Source organism: Rhizophagus irregularis, chromosome 27 (genome assembly GCF_026210795.1).
Source record: "Rhizophagus irregularis chromosome 27, complete sequence".
NCBI classification, from domain to species: Eukaryota; Fungi; Glomeromycota; class Glomeromycetes; order Glomerales; family Glomeraceae; genus Rhizophagus; species Rhizophagus irregularis.
In genome coordinates, this window is record NC_089455.1 from 1,991,492 (window position 1) to 2,015,425 (window position 23,934).

The 23,934-nt window shown below is 30.9% G+C and overlaps 7 protein-coding genes across 7 annotated transcripts; 3 read left to right on the forward strand and 4 right to left on the reverse strand.

Moving 5' to 3' along the window:
• Window positions 1-683: 683 nt before the first annotated feature.
• OCT59_018299 (uncharacterized protein) lies at window positions 684-1,676 on the reverse strand (the record flags this gene model as incomplete). Its single annotated transcript, XM_066148690.1, has 3 exons — window positions 684-1,082; window positions 1,250-1,444; window positions 1,509-1,676. 3 exons carry the CDS (start codon window positions 1,674-1,676, stop codon window positions 684-686), a joined length of 762 nt encoding a protein of 253 aa, XP_066004594.1.
• Window positions 1,677-2,540: 864 nt separating this feature from the next.
• OCT59_018300 (uncharacterized protein) lies at window positions 2,541-3,354 on the reverse strand (the record flags this gene model as incomplete). Its single annotated transcript, XM_066148691.1, has 3 exons — window positions 2,541-2,570; window positions 2,637-3,244; window positions 3,312-3,354. The coding sequence occupies 3 exons, from the start codon at window positions 3,352-3,354 to the stop codon at window positions 2,541-2,543; spliced, it is 681 nt and encodes a 226-aa protein (XP_066004595.1).
• A 484-nt stretch (window positions 3,355-3,838) lies between these two features.
• Window positions 3,839-4,159, reverse strand: OCT59_018301 (uncharacterized protein; the record flags this gene model as incomplete). The annotated part of the gene is made up of 1 exon (XM_066148692.1): window positions 3,839-4,159. The coding sequence occupies one exon, from the start codon at window positions 4,157-4,159 to the stop codon at window positions 3,839-3,841; it is 321 nt and encodes a 106-aa protein (XP_066004596.1).
• A 3,514-nt stretch (window positions 4,160-7,673) lies between these two features.
• On the reverse strand, window positions 7,674-8,235 carry OCT59_018302 (uncharacterized protein; the record flags this gene model as incomplete). Its single annotated transcript, XM_066148693.1, has 2 exons — window positions 7,674-7,682; window positions 7,762-8,235. 2 exons carry the CDS (start codon window positions 8,233-8,235, stop codon window positions 7,674-7,676), a joined length of 483 nt encoding a protein of 160 aa, XP_066004597.1.
• Window positions 8,236-8,932: 697 nt separating this feature from the next.
• Window positions 8,933-9,651, forward strand: OCT59_018303 (uncharacterized protein; the record flags this gene model as incomplete). The annotated part of the gene is made up of 3 exons (XM_066148694.1): window positions 8,933-8,961; window positions 9,029-9,314; window positions 9,379-9,651. 3 exons carry the CDS (start codon window positions 8,933-8,935, stop codon window positions 9,649-9,651), a joined length of 588 nt encoding a protein of 195 aa, XP_066004598.1.
• A 4,518-nt stretch (window positions 9,652-14,169) lies between these two features.
• Window positions 14,170-14,569, forward strand: OCT59_018304 (uncharacterized protein; the record flags this gene model as incomplete). Its single annotated transcript, XM_066148695.1, has 2 exons — window positions 14,170-14,211; window positions 14,288-14,569. The coding sequence occupies 2 exons, from the start codon at window positions 14,170-14,172 to the stop codon at window positions 14,567-14,569; spliced, it is 324 nt and encodes a 107-aa protein (XP_066004599.1).
• Window positions 14,570-16,253: 1,684 nt separating this feature from the next.
• On the forward strand, window positions 16,254-17,529 carry OCT59_018305 (uncharacterized protein; the record flags this gene model as incomplete). Its single annotated transcript, XM_066148696.1, has 4 exons — window positions 16,254-16,477; window positions 16,561-17,230; window positions 17,301-17,393; window positions 17,515-17,529. 4 exons carry the CDS (start codon window positions 16,254-16,256, stop codon window positions 17,527-17,529), a joined length of 1,002 nt encoding a protein of 333 aa, XP_066004600.1.
• Between the last annotated feature and the right edge of the window lie 6,405 nt (window positions 17,530-23,934).

Below are 23,934 nucleotides of genomic sequence, written 5' to 3' on the forward strand. Positions count from 1 at the left end.
ATACTACTGGCCGACTTATTTTAACTGTTACTAGTAAACTGAACAATGATGGAAATCATAATAAAAATGTATGTACCCACATTCTTTTATATTGCATAAGCTAGTAAATGATTTATTCTAAATAATAAACAATTTTGTCACCAATTGTATTAAAAGATTTAATAATTCTCCTAATTACCCACTGAAAATTTATCATTTGACTATACATGATGAAATAATGTGTACAAAATGAACAAGAGAATATACAAGGAATGATATTTAATAAAGAAAAAATAGGCAGAAAGTCGAAGATTTTTATAAAAAAGAATATTGTTGGATGATTAAAGAAATAATTGAAAAAAGAAATATTACAATAATATTATTTGAAGGAAGTATTTTTAGAAAAAAAAAAATTAACTGTATGTACTAATTAATATACATAAAATTCGCAAAAGCAGGGGAGGGGGGATCGGTTATTAGTGAAAAATAGGTAAATAGAATACAAAATATAGGAAATCACCACCATCACAACACCACCACAATCACTACCATCAATCGTCCATTTCAAGATAATCATCGTCAGAAAGTTGGTCAGAAGGTTGGCCAGAAGGTTGGTTGGAAGATTGGCCGGAAGGTTGTTGGTTGGAGGATTGATCGGAAGGTTGTTGGTTGGAGGATTGATCGGAAGGTTGTTGGTTGGAGGATTAATCGGAAGGTTGTTGGTTAGAGGATTGGTCGGAAGATTGGTTAGAAGGTTGGTTGGAAGATTGGTTGGAAGGTTGGTCAGTACTTGTTAATAAAACAGTCTCTTCCATTTCTTCCTCCCCTTCTCCAACGTCAGCATCATACCCATCATTAAAGGACTTTTCACTTTCCGCAAATTTCATCAAGTCATACTGCTGGTCTTGACGCTGGTCCAGCTGCTGGGTGACTGCGATCTTTAACTTTCCTTTATATCTGGAACAAGTCCAATGCGGCGCCAACAAAGGCGCCGCCGGTTCATTATTACAAAAACAATTGCCCGTAACTCGCTCACGTAATTTTCTATTATTTGGTTGTTCAGTTCTTAATCGGTCAATATATTCACGCAAAAATAATCGTAACTTAAAAAAATTAAAATAGTTGGTAAAATTAAAAATAGTTAGAAATAGTTAGAAATAGTTAGAAATAGTTAGTAAATAAATTAAAAATAGGTAGAAATAGTTAGTAAAATTAAAAATAGTCAGAAATGGTAAAATTAAAAATAATAAAAGCAGGAAGAAATACTCACTGTGTCAGATCTCCACTTAAGATCTTTGACAATAATATTGCTTCTCCCATTTTCGCAATCAGTCTCGGATTCCTCAGGTGAATGGTAAGCGTTATTGTCAATTATTAATTGTAAGTCTTCGTCCTTAAATTTCTTGACTAATGAATTTTTCACCATCTGTAAATGTTTTATTAGTCTTCCCCTTTTTAATCTTTTCTGTATTAGATAAGAAGTTAGTATTAAGCAAATATATACACTGTACAAAACTTTATTTACTCACGTCGTGGCGTCTGGAATTGGAATGTTTTCTTTTTTCTTGCAGTTTTTTTCTTGACGATGACCGATTCTTTTTAAGGTGCTCTTCACGTCGATAACGATGAAGGGAGTGAATTATATCATATAAAATTTCGTTAGAAATAGGAAATATATTATTATTAATATTTTCCATTATACTAGGTATAATATCGTTAATAACACGATTTCGCTGATTAGTGAATGTTTGACCCAAATCAATCCTTCTCCCTTCTGGTAACGCATCATTAGAGTTCCGAATGGGTCAGGTCAGGTCAGGTTAATTGATAAACCTGACCTGAAATTTTTTTTCAGGTCAGGTCAGGTCAGGTTATATCAGGTTGTCTGTTTGACCTGACCTGACCTGAAACCTGAAAAATTTCAGGACTATTTTTATTAAAGTATTGAAAAAAAATGGTACAAAACTTTTTTTTTAATATAATATTATGAAAAAAAACGTTTTCGCAACGTTTTTTCTCGAAATATTGCGATTCAACATTTTTATATAGAATTAATATAAAAAAGTGAATCGCAATATTGCAACTCACTTTTTTTATATAGAATTAATATAAAAAAGTGAATCGCAATATTGCAACTCACTTTTTTTATATAGAATTAATATAAAAAAGTGAATCGCAATATCGCAACTCACTTTTATTATATAAAATCAATATAAAAAAGTGAATCGCAATACCGCAACTCACTTTTATTATATAAAATCAATATAAAAAAGTGAATCGCAATACCGCAACTCACTTTTTTTATATAGAATCTATATAAAAAAGTGAATCGCAATACCGCAACTCACTTTTATTATATAAAATCAATATAAAAAAGTGAATCGCAATACTGCAACTCACTTTTATTATATAGTAGAATCAATAGTTTCAGGTCAACAGGTCAATCAGGTCAGGTCAATCTTCATACCTGACCTGAATTTTTTTCAAAAATCTCATACCTGACCTGAATTTCAGGTCAGGTCAGGTCAGGTTACCTGAATTTGGCTGACCTGTTCGGAGCTCTACGCATCATACTTCCAAATAACTTCCTTCTATATAAAATCAACAATATCAGTTAATAAATATATATAAAATTAATTTGAGATATCCTTATTTACCCTTAAGGCTTCTCTTAGATCTTTTGGCATATCACTCTTCGTCAAATAGAAGGGAGTATTTGAACTATTTGAGCTATAGGAGCTGTCCGAATCACTTGAATCGTCTGAACTTGATTGGACTGGGGCTTTTCTCTTTGCTTTATCGCTGATGGCTTTTCTGGAATTTTTGTCGCCATCGTTAGTATTTTTTTTTTTGACGGCCTTTTTAGTACCCCTGTATTTTTCATTAGTAGCGCTGGTTACAGCGCTTACATCTTCTTTTTCATTAGTGGCGCTGGTTACAGCGCCAGCGCTTTCATCTTCTTTTTCATTAGTGGCGCTGGTTACAGCGCTTTCTTCACCTTTTTCACTAATACCGCTAGTTACAGCGGTGTCGCTTTTTTCCATTTTAATTGTTATATCCTCATCTGACGATATAAGAATTGGTTCTTGTTGAGAACCAGCCTGTGAAGAACCCCGTGAAGAAACAGCCCGTGAAGAAACAGCCCGTGAAGAAACAGCCCGTGAAGAACCTGGCACCCCGTAGGGTTCATTATTTTGCTGTTCTTGTTGTCCTTGTATAATATTCGCAATTTTTTCAAAAAAATATTTGGCTTGTTGGGTAAAAGCTATTAATTTAGATAATCATTAGTTTTTAGTAATATCCTGATATCTGCTGTCCACCGATCAACTTACCCAATAGCTCGTCTACTTTCTCTAAATCTTTCTTATTGGACATATTTAATTCAAATTTTTTAAATTTTTTTAAAAAACATAAAAATATCCACAGTATAGAAAGAAATCAGTATTTTTTTTTCAGATCGATTATTTTCATTATTTTTAACAATTTTAACAATTTTCAATTGTTCTAACAATTAACAATTAAATGATTAATAAATTTAATAAATTAAAATCTTGACAATTAATCATTAGACTAATGATGTAATGATGTAATATTATACGCGAAATTTGCAGAAATTAAGCAACACCGGTATATGTTATATGTTATTTAATAAGATATATCATTGACTTACAACTTTTCTATAATTTATTATTTGACTGTAACGATGTAATGATGTAATATGATACGCAAAATTTGCAGAAATTAAGCAACACCGGTATATGTTATATGTTATTTAATAAGATATATCATTGACTTACAAACTTTTCTATTATTTATTATTTGACTTTATTATTTGACAAATATTATATCGAAATAAGACTTACTCGCATATTTCACGTATTTTAATTTTACCGTCTTCATCCTCCTCACCCTCCTCACTTCTGATATTATTTATTTTGACAGAGGATGCTAACATCAGAGCACTGCTGAACGAATTCACTTCTTGATTATTTAATAAAGTTCCCATTTCTGAATTATTAAGTAGGGATAGTTGAGTTTCTAATATATCGATCTTTTGTTGTAGAAAATCATTTGCTTCTTTCTGCATACTCATGATTTCCGTTAACGCACGATTACAGTTTTCTAATTCTACAACCTTTTTCCGAGATTCTATATCCCCGATCGTTGCGCGATTCGACATTATTTGTAAAGAGTCATTTACTCGCGTTAAATTCTCATTCTTTCGTATCAGGTTTTGCCTAATGTATTTAAGGGCTACTATGTATGCTTTTCGGCCCATTATAACCCCTAGGATTAAAATAAAAATCAATTTATAACCTTTGACTATTTACAAAAAAATGAGATAAAAAAAAATGCAGATATAAAAACCGAATATTGTGATATTCGTACGAAAGACCAATAACTATAAGAAAAAACCGGTATGAATATATAAGATAATTGTTAAGAATGTTTATTATTATATTAAAGCGGAATCGATTTATATAAAAGAAAATCGATAACCGTAAAAAAGAAACTGACTTGAATGTAATCTTTGTTTTCACCGACCTATTAAAATTGAAGGATATGCATTAAATTTTCAAGTAAATTTGTTCCATTTGATCATTATCGGTATACCTGTAATAAATTTTTGAAATTACAATCCACTTTCAAAAAAAATTTCATACGTAAGAGATGACCGGCTGAAAGCTGATGAACTTATTTATCATGAGTTTTTTTATAATCGGCACGATTTTTATTGCTACTTACAGACTAATTACTCATGCATGATTACCTTATAAGAAAATCAATCAAATAAATTATATTGGAACTTTTTTATTGTAACTTTAATGCTGCAGTAGCGTATTGGTTAGGGAATGTAATACCTGGATTATATTTCTGAGTTTAGTACCTGCTGTATGCATTACTTTCCAGAATATTTGACCATGACCGTGAGTTCTCTGGACCGGTTGGCTTGGATGCCGTGAGTCCTTTGGACTGGCCCGAGTCTTGATATTCTGATCTTTTTTGTATATTAACAACAGTCGAAGGGTTATTTAACTATCATTTTAGTTACTTGAATTGTAATAGTCGTGTAACTAATTAATTACTCAAAATAAAAATATAATACATCGTACACTTCCATTAAATGTTAAAGTAAATCTGCATATTTAAAATTTATATTTTCACCAAACAATAGAATTCTATTATACCAGTAAAAATTCTCACAAATGAAACTGCCTATTTATTGGGATTACAGCATTATATGTGATAGGATTCTTTTTGCCAATTACAAATTCACCAGATACAAAGCGACTATATAGGTAATGAATTGGAATTAAACAATCTCGCTCTATCTCATAAAATTCATTTCGCCAAAGTTCAATATTTGAGCTTTTTTCATCACTATCAATACTTGTATAAAATCGGGTTTTCTGGTTTGGCGCCAGTTTATACCATTTAACAAATACTAATCGATGTGTTTTAAGTTCACCCGAAATTCTCACAGTATGTTCAAAATAATACTGTACCTGACCTGGAAATAAGTCGGTCGTTTCATTGTTTTGGATAAATTTCGCCAAAACATTCGCGTTTTTCAGGTATCGGGATGCTATTGCCGATCCAAACACTTCTGCTGAGATCCTAACCCGCCCAAATTGATCAACCATATTTGGCACAACTATTGCATCTCTTGAACTGGTTGATGTTGACTCAGCAATTGTTACAAATTGCAAGTCGTAAGCAATATTATAATATTCGGTTAGGATTTGATAAATATCATCAGGCAAGGCAACCCAATTTTTACATGGCGTAAGCATTTCTCCAGGAAATGGTTCGCTACTGACAATCGTTTCATCAACTTCTTGGAAGAATACCTTTCTAAATTGATACAGCTCAGTGTAATTAAAATTATCGTAAGCTGCCAAACTTCCGGAAGTTGATCGTGGTTGAATTAATTTTAAAGCTTCAACAAGCTTAACATTATTTGATTGAACGGATACAAGGTTATCAAGTCTCCAATTCCGCATTATAATTCGTAAAAGTTCGGGTTCAATTTGACGATTACTATTGGGAAAAGAGCCTATTGATATATTATTTAATAAATTATTAGCAAGCTTAAACGATTAAACAGTTCACAAAATACCTACCGAGGATACCGTTCATTCTTTCAAAGGAAAAACACCAGAAAGAATATAATGGACCATAATCCCGGCAACAATCGGCAATATGAAGACACAAATGGAGGTTTGGGGTTATTCTTTCTAGACCATAATTTTCTTCAATCAACGTTGCAACTTTGAGCAAACGTTCGTGAGCTTCGTTCAATATGTCACAGTCAATAATTCGATAAACTAGCAGAGAACAAGCTCTAACGAAATTCCCCAAAATTTGTCGATCTGGTTCAGCGAGCAAATCCCACATCAACGGGATAGCATAAATTAGAACAAACGTTTTCCATTGGTCGGCCGTAAATCCGGAAAATCCTTCTCCAGTTGCGATTTTATTTGGAATACGCCCCAAATCCGCGGGTATTTGTATGTATTTTGCTCGCTTTTCCATTTTTTCTAGATCTTGTTTCGTGATCTTGTTGCCATCGATCCATAATTTTTTAATTATCCAATGGGCTATTCTGAGAAACAAACAGTGCATTGGATCTATGACAAGGTACCTTATCGGATTAAAATACGGCAATCTTAGCAGTTCGGACCATCTAACATGGGTTGAACTCACATGACGTTTTCTTTCCTCCTCAGATTTACACAGTCTCCAAAGCTCAGCATTCCGTCGATGTTCATCCAAATCTCTTTCTACAAACCAGTCAACCATATCATCAAAGCCGCCAAAATTTGACTTATTTCCATTTCCATTTGAATTTGCAGTTTTATAACACCTATGGCAGCTCACTGATGTCCGATATGCGACATTGGAGCTTCCTCGCCGCAGGAATGTCATTCGAACAGCATATTAATGCCAATCGGATATTTTTTCAGCGGCGAGAATCTCAATCCCATCCCAGAACTCTAATAACTCATCAATAATCAGAGCGAGATAATGGTTAATTTTGTGTAACTTAACCTCGCTTGGTCCTGGTAGTAGACCAAGCGTCAACATATTTTCTTTTTTAAATCTAATTTCACGCGGTAGGTTACAAATAACCCCATAAATAGCCCCACAGCTGTATACAGATGACTCGAAAGGCTGAAACCAATCGAGATTAATCATAATTCCCAAGTGGGAATCTGCAGTCTCCGGTGTAAAAAATGGGACGTCTGAAGTGTCTGGAAAAGTTTTCCAGATTTTACCGTCATAAATATCTGCTAACATACCATTATTTACATCCCGATTGGTCCATTTTCGTAGTTGTTGCTTGAATTCTGGTCTCTGGTACAAATTGTTTATCTGTATTTTCAAATTCGGCAATAGAAATAACAATTTGGGGCGTCTTTTATTTCCATTACCATGCGGTACTTGCACAGTTAATTCCATTCCGCAAAATTTTTCCTTCAGTTTCATTGGAAATTCTATATGCGTACATTTAAATCCTTCATCCGCAATAACATCAGCTATATTATATAATGTATTACAGCTCGGACATACTGTGTAAGTCATAGATTGGTTGTCGATTCGTAATAACTTAGTCGCAGTGTATAAAGATGACGGGAAATCTTTGAATCTCGTCTGATTAGCATCCATTAATACTTGATGAAAAAACTTTATTAAAGAATCTAGTGCAACATCCGGCAAGCAAAATCTTGCTTGATATTTGAATATCCATGTTAATATCCAAAAATCCGCAATATTAACATTTGTGTCGGGATATGCAAATTCTAAATCATTTTCGGGCGCAGCAAATTGTTCAACAGAATCGTCGTCCAAATCCATATTGTCTTCTGGAGAAATGTCACCTTCATATTCATATTCATTAATCGGTTCATTGCTTTCCTTATTGGTTTCTGGTTCCCGAAACTGGTCTTGTCTACACCTTTTTTGAGGGATAAAACCGGCAAAATCTGATTCATAATTATTATTAAATGATGTTGACTCTTCTTGTCCGGTCATTTCTTTTGATCTTGATGATCCTTCTACGATCGGACTATGATAGACGGTATGTGCTGGCTTAATCCGATTGTTTCTGGGTAAAAAAGGGACAAATCCAGAAACGCTAGACGCTAAATGATGCTCTAAATCTAGATGTCTTTTTCTGGTTCTTTCATCAACATATTTGCCATTGCATTCCTTACAATCACATGATACTTTATATCTAAGTTTTGTAGACATGATTATGTTTTAGTAAGATCGAAGCGTTCAATGAAAAATTTGAGAATTTCTACGTATGTATCTTATAGCCTATTTATGAATGTCAAAATCGACGAATAAAGAGCTTTTAATATGTACAATTTCATATATTAGTCCGGTCTGAATAGACTATTATTGCTTAATGGCATGTGAAGATAGGAAATTGTACGGGGTATTAATGAAAAATTAATATTAATCGGGTTTTACTATAGCGAAACCAGAAAATTATCCCGCGGTCCGTCCGTTTTGGTAATTCGCTCAAATGATTTAGTTGCAAAAATATCAGACTTGACCCTTCTGGTGACATCATCTTGACCCTTATTAAAATATATTATGCGGATCAGCACCGCGTGGTGGGTTAAGAACGATACCGATATTCGCGAATTAATTATATTGCAGAGCGAAACGTTGTTCTTTTTTACCATATTATAAGTCTTTTTTTTTTTGGTCTAAAATTTTCAGTTCTTTCAGTCCTTTATAGTAAGTAAAGTTATAAAATCTTGTCGTTGGATTTCTGCAACGACCGAAGTCAAAAGCCCGAAGGCTTCCGAGCCCTCTACCAACAAGGCTTCCTAATAGATAAAGAACCAGACCTTTTTTATCCCAGAGAACCTCGGAGGCTAACCGATACATAACTTTCTCTTTTTTTTTCAACATAACTTTCAATGGAGTTTACAAAATGGGAAACAAAAAGCTTCGTAAGGAAGAGTAAGTAACCCTTCGTGTCAGTTAACTTATCAAAAATTGAGATATATTTATAAATTTATACAAAAAGCAGCCCGGAATCAGAAATCTTATACGAATCTAGTTCAGAATCAGAATCAAAATCAGAATCGGAACTAGGTACATTTAGTATGTCGTATAATTCTGCTTATTGTGTTCTAAACATTCTGATTCACTGCTTAATGGTCAATATACAATTGATAGAATTAAACCCGGAAGGCACTCAAATTCTTGATTCTGATTCTAGGCCAAAAGATGACAAGAAAAGAAAAAAGTCAAAAGAACGACGATACCAACATGTATCTGAAATGCCCAAAGATTTGAGAGAAGCATTAAGGGTAAACAAAACTTTCGCTGTATTTTTTATTTTTTATAAATTTACTGATAATAATATATTTTTAGAGAGATCTATTCTGGAATCAGGCAAGAATGCCTCAGGAAACTCAATTAGATATCGAAAAAACGTTCGAGCTTCAAAAGGATCTTGTAGTTAAAACGATTGTGCCAAATTTAATGAAAACATTGGATCTTGACACCTACACCATAGGGGAAGGTGTCATATACGAGATGATCCATCAGCGGCACCACCACAAAAGGGATAATCTTTGGGTCAAAAATAAATCAGAAAATGATATAAAGAAAGAAACAGGACGGAAACACCAAAATTCACGATGATCGGAGGTAAATATAAATGTTATATTTTACTAATCATCCTAATCATCATTATTTATTTACGAGTTTTTTATAAAATAGAAAAGAAAAAAAAGATCAAAGACGATCAACAATTTAAAAAAAATTAATGATCCGTTGATTGAAAAGTTCAGTAACGAAGAATTGCGGCCAATAATCACAGAAAACGGCTATCATAGCCCGGAAATTTCAGAAAGCGAGGACGAGCGAAACATAATCATCGTGCGTAACCTGCGATGGCGCTCCAGTACTGTAAGTGAATTTATTGAAATGGGTTACATATAACTGGCATATGCTAATTCATTTTAAAACAAAGCTGCGCAGATTTTTGTACTATGTTGACAGTAATACAACAAAAGGCGACAAAAAGCGTGAACGAGTGTACAAGCCTAGTGAGTACGTTGAAGAAACGGCACCGAATAGCGCGCCTAGTTGGACGAAATCAGGCTACAATGGGCCATTAAAAAATCCAGTTGCCAAGGCGATTAGTAAATTACAAAATAAATGAAATATGTCAGTAAATTTAATAAATATAAATAAATATATCAGTAAATTTAATAAATATATCAGTAAATTTAATAAATATCAGTAAATTTAATAAATATATCAGTAAATATAATGCTTGAGTCAAACAGATTGAAAAGAAATTAAAGACTGAGACAACCTTTTTGGTTCAATTTTCACAATACCTAATTTTTTTATTTTATTTCATCAACTGACAATCATACCGATATACCGATATATCAAGCTAATCTAGCTGCGGATTACCAGCCAGATTATTTTTGACATTAATTTAGAAATCGACATATATACGCAAAGTTGCTAAATTTTGTAAATTTCACGAGTCGGGCTAACTAATAAATCGGTATCCGTATTTGCAAATATATTGTTATAATACGCAAATAGTCCAATTTGATTAGTGATCTGGATCATCAAAATTTAATCTGATTGGCCAGATCTCTGTTTGATTATGATAAATATGGAAATAAGCACATTTTGTTTACAACAAAACCTTTTTACCTATTTGCGAATTTTTCTTCTTTTTGCCGTTTGCCTATTTGCGAATTTTTCTTCTTTTGCCGTTTTGCCTATTTGCGAATTTTTCTTATACCATCTTACGAATGCGTTGCCTATTTTTTGTTTATTTTTGCTTATTATATCACCGTTTACTTTCTACGCCCATAATATATGGTGTGAAATTATTGGACTCGTTCACTGACAATGGTTGACATACTGGTATGTCAGTTACTCAGCTGTACGAGTTTATAACAAATTAATAATAATAAGCACTTTCACATTCAACAATCGTGAATGGGAATATTCCAATTTTATTCTGGAGACAGATACGGAAACTGTTATTTATCACTAACCTTCACTATTTCCTTTTTGTAAAACAGGTTTCATTGAGTTGTGTTTCAAATATCCTCCTGTTTTTATAGGTGCGAGAACATGCCGATTTTTTGATGAATTTAATACTTCTTTGCTCCTCACACTCAATCGAAGTGAAATATAGAACGACAATGCATATTTCTTTCAATTTTCATTTTACTGAGTGTAACTTTAAAAATGGTAAGCGAATATTTGTACTGATCTTCACTTCTAACGAAATAAACTTTATTCGTTTTCAGCGATCAGAAATGAAATGTATATATACCGATTTTGATAAACTTCATTTAGAGGCAAGCCTGACTGATGGGTCTAATGGTATTATGGTAAGTAATAATAGGTATACTTTTTTTTGATATAACATTCTAGTTATGTATTTTTTTTCATGCATATTTTTACATATAGTACGCTGTGGTCTGGAACCACCCGAGATTTTTGACTACCTAGGGATGAAGTTGTAAGGTGCTTGTACCTGATAGGCTAGCCTCCTCTGATCTAGGGTCTCATTAATCGGGAGATGAGGTGGTTCCTAAGTACCTTCCACATCAAGGGCGGACATTTTTTGTAAAATCACACGTTGGAAATACTATCTCGTAACGGATACTTCAAAGACAAAAGGAGCGAAAAGCCTTCAGTTTGTTGTTAGCGGTGAAGATGTAGTGGTCGTGCCATTTAATGGTTGCGTTGATTGATTGATATACTCATATTTTGTAGGATTAGCTAATACATGAGATTTCTCGAAAATCGGAAATGAACACTGCCGATTTTCACCTACCGACATATATTTTTAAATTCGTTTTCTGCAATCAGAAACGAAGTGTATCTACCGGTGTTGAAAAACTTTAAAGGTGAGTTCATTCCTAGCACAATTCGTTTAGATAATTAACGTGACGGTATCTTTAAATTGTTCTTACTTTCAGCAATCGGCAAACTCATCTCTGATATCAGTAACTATGACCAGTTTTATGGTGGGCTAATGGAGTAAAATAGGTATGCTTTTTTTTTGATATATAACATAGTTATGTGTATTTTTTCATGTATATCAAAAGGAGCGAAAAGCCTTCAGTTTGCTAGCGGTGAAGATGTAATAATGATCGTGCCATTTAATGGTTGCGTTGATTGATTGATTAACGTATGCCTTACTCATATTTTGTAGGATTAGCTAATACATGAGATTTCTCGAAAATCGGAAATGAACACTGCCGATTTTCACCCTACCGACATATATTTTTAAATTCATTTTCTTCAATCAGAAGCGAAGTGTAACTACCGGTTTTAACGAACTTTAAAGGTGAGTTCATTCCTAGCACAATTCGTTTAGATAATTAACGTGACGGTATCTTTAAATTGCTCCTACTTTTAGCAATCGGTAAACTCGATTTCTGATATCAGTAACTATGACCAGTTTTATGGTGGGCTAATGGTACAAATAGGTATGCTTTTTTTTTTGATATATAACATAGTTATGTGTATTTTTTCATGTATATCAAAGGGAGCGAAAAGTCTACAGTTTGTTAGCGGTGAAGATGTAGTGGTCGTACCATTTGATGGTTGCGTTGATTGATTGATTAACGTACACCTTACTACTCATATTTTGTAAGATTAGCTAATACGCGAGATTTCTTGAAAAATCAAAAACACTGCCGATTCTCACCCTACCGACATATTTTCTGCGATCAATAGCGAATTGTGTATTTACCGATTTTGACGAACTTTATTAAAGGTGAGTTTATTCTTAGCACAATTCGTTTGAGATATTTAACGTGTCAATAATTAACGTTTCGGTCAGATCTAAATTGCTCCTACTTTCAGCAATTGGATAACTCGATTTCTGACGAAATGTAGAAGTACTGTGCCGAGGAGCGAAAATTAATTATTGCATTTGTCAGCGGTTCTTTATTAAATAGTTGCTCATGTTGATTGATCGATTAATGTACGCCCTTATTCATATTCTAATTCGCAAGATTTCTCAAAAAATCAGAAATGAACCGTATTTTATTTCATTTTTAGAAACGAATTTGTATATCTATCGATTTTGACGAATTTCATTCATTCGATGATTAACATGATGGTCTTTAAGCTGTTCCTACTTTCAGTAATCGGAAAACTCGATTTCTGACGGACATTCGTTAGGAGTTTGGTAAGCAAGATTTCATCACCATTTATTTCTAATAACTTGTTTGTTCGTTTAATGTATAACATTTATTAATTCTTTATTTTTAAATTTGTTCCTATTAGCAATCAGAACAATCAGAAACAAAAACGTACCAATTTTCGCTTAATCATATTACTTTTATTATGATTGTATACATTGATATAAGTTCCCATTTGAAATAAATTATATTTACAACTATGATTGTACAATCAAATTTTTGAATATATTGTAAATTGTAATTAATAAAGCGCATGTAGGCTGGAATTAAAACCATTGTTTTTAATAATTTGTAATTAATAATGCGTAAATAAATATATAATAAATAAAATAGGTGCATCATAAACATTTTATAAAACCGATTTTACCAATCGGCTATTACAAATCAGCTATTAATCAGTCATCAATACATTATCAATCGGTCATTAATACGCTACCAATCGGTCATTAATCAGATACTGCCCGATTGCTGTCGGATTAAGCAAATCCAATAAGTCATCAATCGGTTATCAATTGACCATTAATTGACCATCGTTCGGCCATCAATTGACTCTCAATTTGTCACCAATCGGGCAGCCCGAATGATAGCCGGTTGTTATCGGATTTTGGCGGAAATCAACTATCAATCGGGCAGCCCGATTGGTATCAAATTGAAAAAATCAGTTACCAACCAGGCATCAATCGGATACCCGATTGATGCCTGGTTGGTGACTGATTTGGCATCTTTCGACCTGTGTAACACTCAGGCTAGTCCGTCAAAAATTCAGGAATGGAAGAGTAAGGCGGAGGTGAAAAGATGTTACAACAACCTATTTAAAAAGGTTAAAGATGGGCAACCTACGACATATATGTCGCTAATAATTGATAAGTTGCGAAAAGAAAATAAAAATCCCTCAAAAACACAAATAGCGTATGCGATTAGCATATGTGAAACGTACTTAAATCCTAATAATCAAAACATTTAAATGAGCGAAAGTATAATGAAGTCAAAGATAATCAACAACTTAGTAAGTTTTTAATTTACAATTTGCAAAATGTGAATTATTTGAATTACAGTTTATTTGTTTATTTATTGATTTTTAGCAAAAGTTGGAAAATAGGGATAAATTTACACATTCGGACGATGATTCTCATGATGGTAATGATGTAGATGATGGTGGTGATAGAGCAGCTGACGATAGAGCAGATGCGGCTGATGATGGTGCGGCTAACGATGATGCGGCCAACGATGGTGCGGCCAACGATGGTGCGGCCAATGATGGCATAGCTGACGATGATATACTTTCTATTGACTCTTATAACACGGAGGAGGAAGGTCGGTATGTAAATAGTTTATTAGAGAATTATGGGTTGCATAGGAAATAAATATTATTTTTTATATATATCATACGTAATAGCATTTTTTTTACCATAATTAATATAGTTTTAATAAATAAAATGGTTATTAATTCTTAACAACACGGGTGTGACATAAATAAATTGTGGCTGAAATTTGTGTTCAATTTGTGTTCAATTTGTGTTGATAATTCTGGTAAAAATTTGTTAATTTTGGCCAAATTTCGTTAAATTTGTTAAATTTGTGTTAAATTTGTGTTGATAATTTTTAATTTATCACGAGGGGATGATATTTAGTAATTGTGCATATACAATTTCTGTGATTTTTTAAAATGCGGATTTCCGTAATTTTACGATATCATATTTTCTGGCCAATCAAAATTAGGCTGATCCTTGCATGTGATTTAATCATTTAATCATTTAATCATGCACGCGTTTTTGTCTTATTTATTTTTGTTTCTTATTTCTTTATTCTTTTGTTCAATATTTTTAATTTTTTTGTCTCTTCTTTCTATTATTTCTTTAATTATATACAATATATTTACATATATTTCATAATTTATTGCTTTGCAGGTATAGAAATATTTGTTTATTAATACTAATTATTTTCATTTTTTTTTACCTCTTTGTTATTTTGTATCGTAATACTAACAATAATATCCATATTTTCTTTATTCCTTTTTACTTGTACTTTAATACTAACGATACTAACAATACTAACAACATGTTTATTTTTTCCTTTCTCTTTATTTCTTTATTCTTTTGTTCAATTACTTTGCAGGTATAGAAATATTTATTTATTAATACTAATTATTTTAATATTAACGCATTTTTTTTTACCTCTTTGTTACTTTATGTCGTAATACTAACAATACTATCTACGTTTCCTTTATTTCTTTTTACTTGTACTTTAATACTAACGATAATATCCATGTTTCTTTTACTCCTTTTACTGTTTCTTTAACTCTTTTTACCTTAATACTAACAATAATAACAATATTTCTTTTATCTTTATATCTAATACTAACGTTACTATAGCTGTTTCTCTTCTTTTTACGTCTAATAATATTGTTACTCTACTCTTTCTTTTTTTTACTTTTATGTATTCTGTATATATTAATAAATACTTGTAATTTTTTATGGTTTAATAAAATTATATCTAATAAAACATACATTATATAAACTTATAGTACAGAAAATGAAGTATTATTTATCGAAATATTTTGAAATATTACGAAATATTAAGTTGTGTAAAATCACAGAATATTACGAATCGTCAAATTATGGAACATTACGCATCATAGAATTTCGAAATATTTTAAAAAGTTGCGAAGTATTACGCAGTAAAATTACAAAATATTACGAATCGTAAAATTACGAAGCCTTGCATACAGTAATATTTTGAAATATTTTAAAAAGTTACAAAATATTAGGCTTACGCAAACTTGCGGCGGGTCTGAAAACTTACACAATATTATGTAAAATTACGAAATATTGCGAACCGCAAAATTACGGAATATTACAAATCGTAAAATTACGAAGCTTTGCATATCGTAATATTTCGAAATATTTTAAAAAGTTACAAAATATTACGCTTACGCAAACTTGCGGCGGGTCTGGAAGCTTACGAAATATTATGATGTGTAAACTTGCGCAACTTTTTGCACTATATAATTTCCTGATGTTAGGTGGCGTCTATATATAGTTTGGTAACATGCCAACGCATCAGAAAAAGCTAATCAAGAACCATTTTGTTCTTGGATTTATTCCTTTTGGTGGAAATTTTAACGAGTTTATGGTACCATTTGTTTCAGAAATAAAAAAATTTGAGAAAGGAAAGATTATGACTGTTCAAGGACAAGATGCATGGGTTATTGCTGGGTTGGGCCTTGTTACAGCAAATTTACCTCAAGGTAATGATATGGCAGGAGTACTGAGGTATTTTTCAATTTAATTATTAATCTTAATAATATATTTTCGTAACAACTATTAAAATGATTTAAATTTAAAAATCAATTTAGACATAATGCAAATAAAGGTTGCCATACTTGTACAACTAAAAAGGAATCATTGAGTACCTATAATCAGGATAGTGTGACAACATTACGTTATCATCATATCACAGATGAAGAAATTTCAAAAATTTCTCAAGAATCTGTAATTTTAAAAAGAGGACAACTTTGTACAGAATATGGCTTAAGATCATCACCTAGTATTTTGGATAAATTAAAACGTGAGAGACATTTACAGACGTCACAGGATATTTATCATACCACCGCAGGAAAGATTGGGCGGTTGCTAAAACTAACCTGTAAATTATTTTCACAAGAAGGAGAGGATGATTTTGCTAAAATTTGGAAAAATTTTGAAATTCCAAAAAAGTGGTCTCGTCTACCAAATCCAATTAGTCATTACAATAGTTTTATGATGTCTGATCTTCTTAGACTAGCTATGATTATGCCATTTTTATTAAATCGATTTTTAAAGGAATCAAGCCTCAAAAATAATGAAGCAGCCACTATTCGACAAAGGATTGATGTAGTTCGAATTAGCTTAGTGCTAAAAGCTATTATATCTTGTTGGGTACATGTTGCAAAGACTATGAAAGCAGTTTTTAATAAGGAATTTACGTTAGATAGCTATGAGGAATTACAGCTATGTCTTAAAGAAGAGTTTTTAATTCTTCCAAAGGTATAATTATAAATTTGAAATTCATAACATGGAATAATTCATTAATTAACAATATTTTATTTTTTAATAGGTTTTTGCAAGTTTTGTTAACTTACCAAATATACATATTAATATGCATCTTTTGATGCATGCTAAAACTTTTGGTACACTTATCAATTCTCAGGTTGGTATAAAAGAAATGGTTCATTGTATCTTTAAAAAAATGGTACCAAAAACTAATTGCAAAAATATAGACCTGGATTTATTAAAACGTTACAATACTTTATTTGCAATTCGACATTTAGCAGATGGAGGTATAGATCCAAGATTAAATAGATCTTGTTCTGGGTTCACAAGTTCAAATTTTGATCAATTATTTTCGAATTGGTATGTTACAGAAGATAAATATTTAATTGAGGAACAAATTCAAAATGATGACGTAAAAGGTAAGATAGCAAAATATTATAGTACTTCATATTTATTTTTTCACATATGCATAATATTTACTAATCTTTTAATTTAGTTACTTCACCAGTAAATTTTATTTCCAATATTTCCTTAAAAAAAAGAATGTTAAAGCAGGAACATGATAAACTTCTCTTGACTTTGCATAATTTTAAAATTGAATTGTTTTTATCTTATGTGGATATGAAGTTTGAGGCGGCACTTATAAATTCTTCAATTAGTTGGTACAAATTAGCATCATATACAATTGAAGAAAAAAATGGTATTCTTTCAAAAGTTCACCTACATCTCGGTGATTTCATCACAATTTATGAAGAAGATCATGAAGATTCTTATGCAATAATCAAGGGTATTTTTCAACATAAGGGTAATAATGACAAATATTATGCATTTGTTGTTGTAGATTGGTTTGAAGATACTATGGTTGAACATTCAGTATTAAAATGTCCACTTTACCATCTTCAAGCAACAGGAGATAAATGGAGACGTATTTTTCCAATTACTGTAATAGATAATGTTCAAAAAGTACACTTTATTCATAATTGTAATTCAAAAAGGTGCCAACTACCAAATCATGATACTACAAATAGAATTTGGATAAAAAATAATTTTATTTTACAGCCTATATAATTATATAAATTATATAATTATAAATTTGGATAAAAAATAATTTTTATTTTACAGCCATATAATTATATAAATTATATAAATATAATAAAATAATTATTTAATTTGTATCGTATAAAATTTTGGTTAAAATTAACCAATAAAATCACATGCATGATGTAATAATTAATTAAATTAACCAATTAAAATTACTTTAATTGCATGCATGTGATATCTAAAAATAGCTAAAATTTGCGTTTATTAATACAAGATTTTTTTTGTTTATTTTCAAAAATACACTTTTCTCTTCTTATACTTGTCTTTTATTAATACTTTACGGTATTTTTGGTTCGTCTCTTCTTTTTTCTTTTACCCAAGTATACTTTAATTATCTTTTACAATATTAACAATACTTTGGCACTTTAGTTTATATATTTGACATAGTAAGACACCCACATACGAAAAAAAGGAACCACTCACGTACAAAAGAAAAGAATAAAAGAAAGGAAAAATATACCCAACTACCCACATACAAAAAAGAGAAAAGCTGCTTTTAAATAAATAGTGGAGCTGTTAAGCAAGGTATGAAAATAGGATACGCGTATTTTTCATATTTTCAGACTCTACCACAATCGTAAAGTCTACTGGTTCTGGAGGAGGAATCGGTTATGTACCTTCTTTACAATAGGTTCTGGTTTGAGTCTTTCTTTGTTAAACTGTGGTATTACTTAAGGGAGTGTGTAAAATGTATTCTCAAATGCCATGTTCAAATTGCTGAATATATTTGAAGCTTTCTTTTGTAATATTTGCTTTAGCCCAGAAGAAAATGTTATAAAATAGGGCTGGATATTTATGGCATTTTTTGGCTTCCAATTACTTTGTCCGGGGGTAGCCTTACAATTTGTCGTTGTTCGTCAGTCGTAGCAACCAGCATTTTTTTACAATATTATGATTTTAAGAAACAAAACATTTTCAAAAAATTTAAAGAAAGAACTAACTTAAAAAATATTATCATTTTTATTATTCTTTACAAAATCTCGGAGATTACCTGCTCTAACTATTATCCCAAGGTTATATATTAAAATTTAAATATATTTTACAAAGAGTACATTTTATTAATCATGATTGTTTTTTTATATGTATATATATATATTTTTTAAAATTGAAAATGACGTATCCATCCATTCACATACGAGAAGAAAAGAATAAAAAAAGAGAAGAAAAGAATAAAAAAAAGAAAGAAACGTACTCCACTCACCCATAATAATCCACTAATAAAATTGTAATAAAACATATTATATAATAAAAATATTTTTGTGATGTTAATTCGATGTTAATATGATATCATTACGATGTAGTTACGATATTAAATAAATGGAAATCATTTTTTGCAATGTTAATTCGATATCATTATGATGTAGTTACGATATTAAATAAATGTAAAACATTTTTTGAGGACCCCGGATATCTAATATAAAGGTCATAATGGACTTTTGGCCAAAAACACCCCTTTTTGCTGAAACTCAAAAAATCGTTTTTTGTAAATATCTCAGCATCCAGTAATTCAATTTTAATGAACTTTTTTTTATTTTGTAGCCCTCATTTAGCTCTACAATTTAAAAAATAGTTCATCAAAATTGGACCACTGGATGCCGAGATATTTACAAAAAACGATTTTTTGAGCCCTCGAAAAATGGGCCAATCTGCCGAAAGTGTGACTTATGACCTGTTTTGGAGATATTCGGGGTCCTATTTTTTGTAATATTAATTCGATGTTAATACGATATCACTACGATGTAGTTACGATATCAAATAGATGTAAAATATTTTTGTAATATTAATTCGATGTTAATACGATATCACTACGATGTAGTTACGATATCAAATAGATGTAAAATATTTTTGTAATATTAATTCAATGTTAATACGACATCACTACAATGTGGTTACGATATCAAATAGATGTAAAATATTTTTGCAATATTAATTCGATGTTAATACGACATCACTACGATGTGGTTATGTGATAATATTTACATCGCATAATGATCGCAGCGATATCGCAGAGATATCGAACTAAATCAATATCGAATAAATACAGTTACGACTAACTTAACGATGTCGAATCTATTTTTTATCAAAATATCGTAATAATATCATAATGATATCGTTGCGATATCTAATCAATATCGATTGTAAACTCCAAGTTTCAGCAAAGTTACAATTTATAATCAATAAAAAGAAAAATATAAAAATAAAACTAACTAAAAACAAAGCTAAATAGTCTCCTAAGAAAAAATAAAGTAAAAAATTAATCTAAAAAAAAAAAATCACATTACACTAAATTTTCCCAGATCTTTCCCTTAATATATTCCAACCAAAGTAGAAGCAACTATATTAACAAAATAACGAATATTACGTCCACTATAAAAATTGACACTCCATCCTACAAAAGCTGTTATTAAGTAGCACCATTAGATGACCCATAAAACCCGAAAAGTGATTAAACCAAGGCAAACCATATTTCATCAAGTTTGATATATATTATAATATATCAGATACCCAATAAGCCTATGATATGTGACCGATATTTAACTACCTGATATGTATAAGATGTATATGTGATATTTACATAATGTGTCACCATTTTTCTGCATTTCTACTACACATATCAAGTACCCGATATGTGTAGTATTGTTAAATATCATACATATATATCACATATATTGTACACATATCAGGTACCCGATAAGTACTTTACAGAAACCTTGAATTTTTAAACAATACCGAATTGATATAATAATGATATTAAATAAATATCGTGGCGATATCGATTTGCAAATGATATCATTATGATATCGCAATGATATCATTTCAATATTAATTCAATATATCGAAATGATATCGTAAAGATATTTGTTTGAAAAAATATCAGATCGATATCATTTCGATATTGTTATAACTAAGGTTGCTTGCCGAAACCTAGGGGTTTAGGCAAGATAGCGTTTCGCCGAAAAGCGAAATTCTGCCGAAACTATATTAAAGTTATATTAAAAAACTGGCGAAACTTTGGAAAATGGCGAAACTGCCGAAACTTATTATAAATGCCAAAACTGCCAAAACTCTGCCAAAACTATAATAAATCTATAGTAAAATTTTGACGAAACTAATCGTAGGATTTTGAAGAGGTTTAGACAAGCAACCTTAGTTATAACAACAATGAATTTTTTGAAAAATGGGAAGTAAATACGATATTAATATGATATCGTTCCAACATTAATTCAATATCAATATGATATCGTAAAGATATCACTTTATAATTATCTAATCGACATCATAACTAAGGTTGCTTGCCGAAACCTAGGGGTTTAGGCAAGATGGCATTTCACCGAAAAGCGAAATTCTGCCAAAACTATATTAAAGTTATATTAAAAAACTGGCGAAACTTTAGAGAAAGGCGAAACTGCTGAAACTTATTATAAATGCCGAAACTGCCGAAACTCTGCCGAAACTATAATAAATCTATAGTAAAATTTTGACGAAACTAATCATAGGATTTTGAAGAGGTTTAGACAAGCAACCTTAATCATAACGATATTGACGAAACATCAAATCGATATCATATCGATATTTCGATATTGTTATAACAATAATGAAAAATAGAAAGTAAATACGATATTAATATGATATCGTTCTAACATTAATTCAATATCAATATGATATCGTAAAGATATCACTTTATAATTATCTAATCGATATTGACAAATAACGAAACGATATCATTTTGATATTGTTATATCAATAATGATTTTTTTTTAATAAATGCAATATCAATATAATATTATTTTAATATTAATTCAGTATCAAAATAATATCAAAATGATATTATCTATAAAAATATCAAATCAATCAAATATCGTTTTATAATATTTTAATAATTTGTAATCTAATTTAAAAGTTAATTTCAATAGATTTAAGTTACCGGTTATTTATTACAATAACAATTTTAATTACAGATAAAGTATACATTAGTTTAAATATTATATAACAGATAAAAAAAATATCAATAAATCTATAATAAACTAATTCAATAAATTAGAATTATGAGTTAAATTGGTGATGTAAGTCAAAACATTATGCCTTAATACTCCAGAATCATAACTCATCAACCCAAAGTTGAGGATTAACCGGGTACCTTGCTTTAGATTCAGCGACACTGCCCAAGTTGGATGGGGTGTCACAGGTACGCTTTAAGAAGACTCGCTACGACTCTATTGCAAAAAGGATAAGTATATTCGAAAACACCAGACATAAATTCACCTCAGAAGTTTGGCGGGAAACCCCTATAAACAACTGCAGTTTCATCATTACCAAAATCATTGAATTTAGGGATACAATGAAAAAGTTCGTGAGAATGACGGCTTTAAAAAAAAAATACAAATATATTCTCAACTTTGACAATTCACCCTTATTCTTTGGCCTGGAATTCTCATATGACTGCATTATTGTTGTTTGTAATTTGATCCATTGAATCCACCATAAATTGCCTGGCAAAGTGAACTTTTATTAGACAACTATAGCTTCATCAACAAACGTTGCAATGTGTTTGGACGAATGACATCCTGTTTAATAAATTTTAAATGGGCAAACGTGGACCTAAAACCCATTATAAGGTAGGCTGCAAGAAGTGCAAAGCAACCTACCTAACCCACAAGTGGGTCTAAGGGTTAGGGAATTAATTACACGCCAAACACACACAAGTTGGTATGGAGTTAAAAGTCTTACAAACTAAAAATTATTTTTGCCACTTAATTCTCCAATAATCAATGTTATAAAAAAGTTACTTACGACTTAAGCCTACTTAATTATATATAAAACGACACTTCGAACAGACGAAAGTCTCATGATATATGAGAATATCCCATCATGCCTATTTTAACCTTTGATTAAAGGATTTTCGTTGCGTTAATTATATAAGCTTTACGCCTATATAACATAAGCTTACACCTATATAATTCAAGTCCGCCTTTTCCTATAACACACTATGCACGACGGCAAACGGTATAGGAGGAAGACTCTACTTTCAGAAAGAAAGTTTTTTTTTTCAAAAAAAAAAAAACGTACAAATAAATAGCGGTTAAATAAAATAGTGGTTAAATTGACTTTTTAGGAATTAATAGGCCTTATAGCCTTATAATATACGCGATCATTTAATATACGCGATCATTTAATCAGACAATTTATTAAATTTGGTATTACACGAACTTGATCAACCTGATAATTGTTTAGTCTCTTTATAGGTGGATATTTCTTAAATTATCACCTGAACTTTTCAATTTTTTGCAGAATCGAAGATGGAAACCGGAAAAGTATTCTGATTCAGAATTTTTTTTTAAGAATTGTGTTTGTTATTTTGTAAATTACCAGTCAGAATTGGCTTAAACTTTAAAGTTCTTACTTTACGCAAATGTTACGCAAATGTATTCTTTTTGATCTGTATAAGAACGTCAAATATATAGAGATATTTAGGCCGTATATACTAAAGAAGAAACGTCATATAATAACCATTCCATTTTTAACAAAACAACAATTACTTTTTAAACTTGAAAATGTTATATCTTAGACAAACATTTTATAGTTTTATACATCCATTT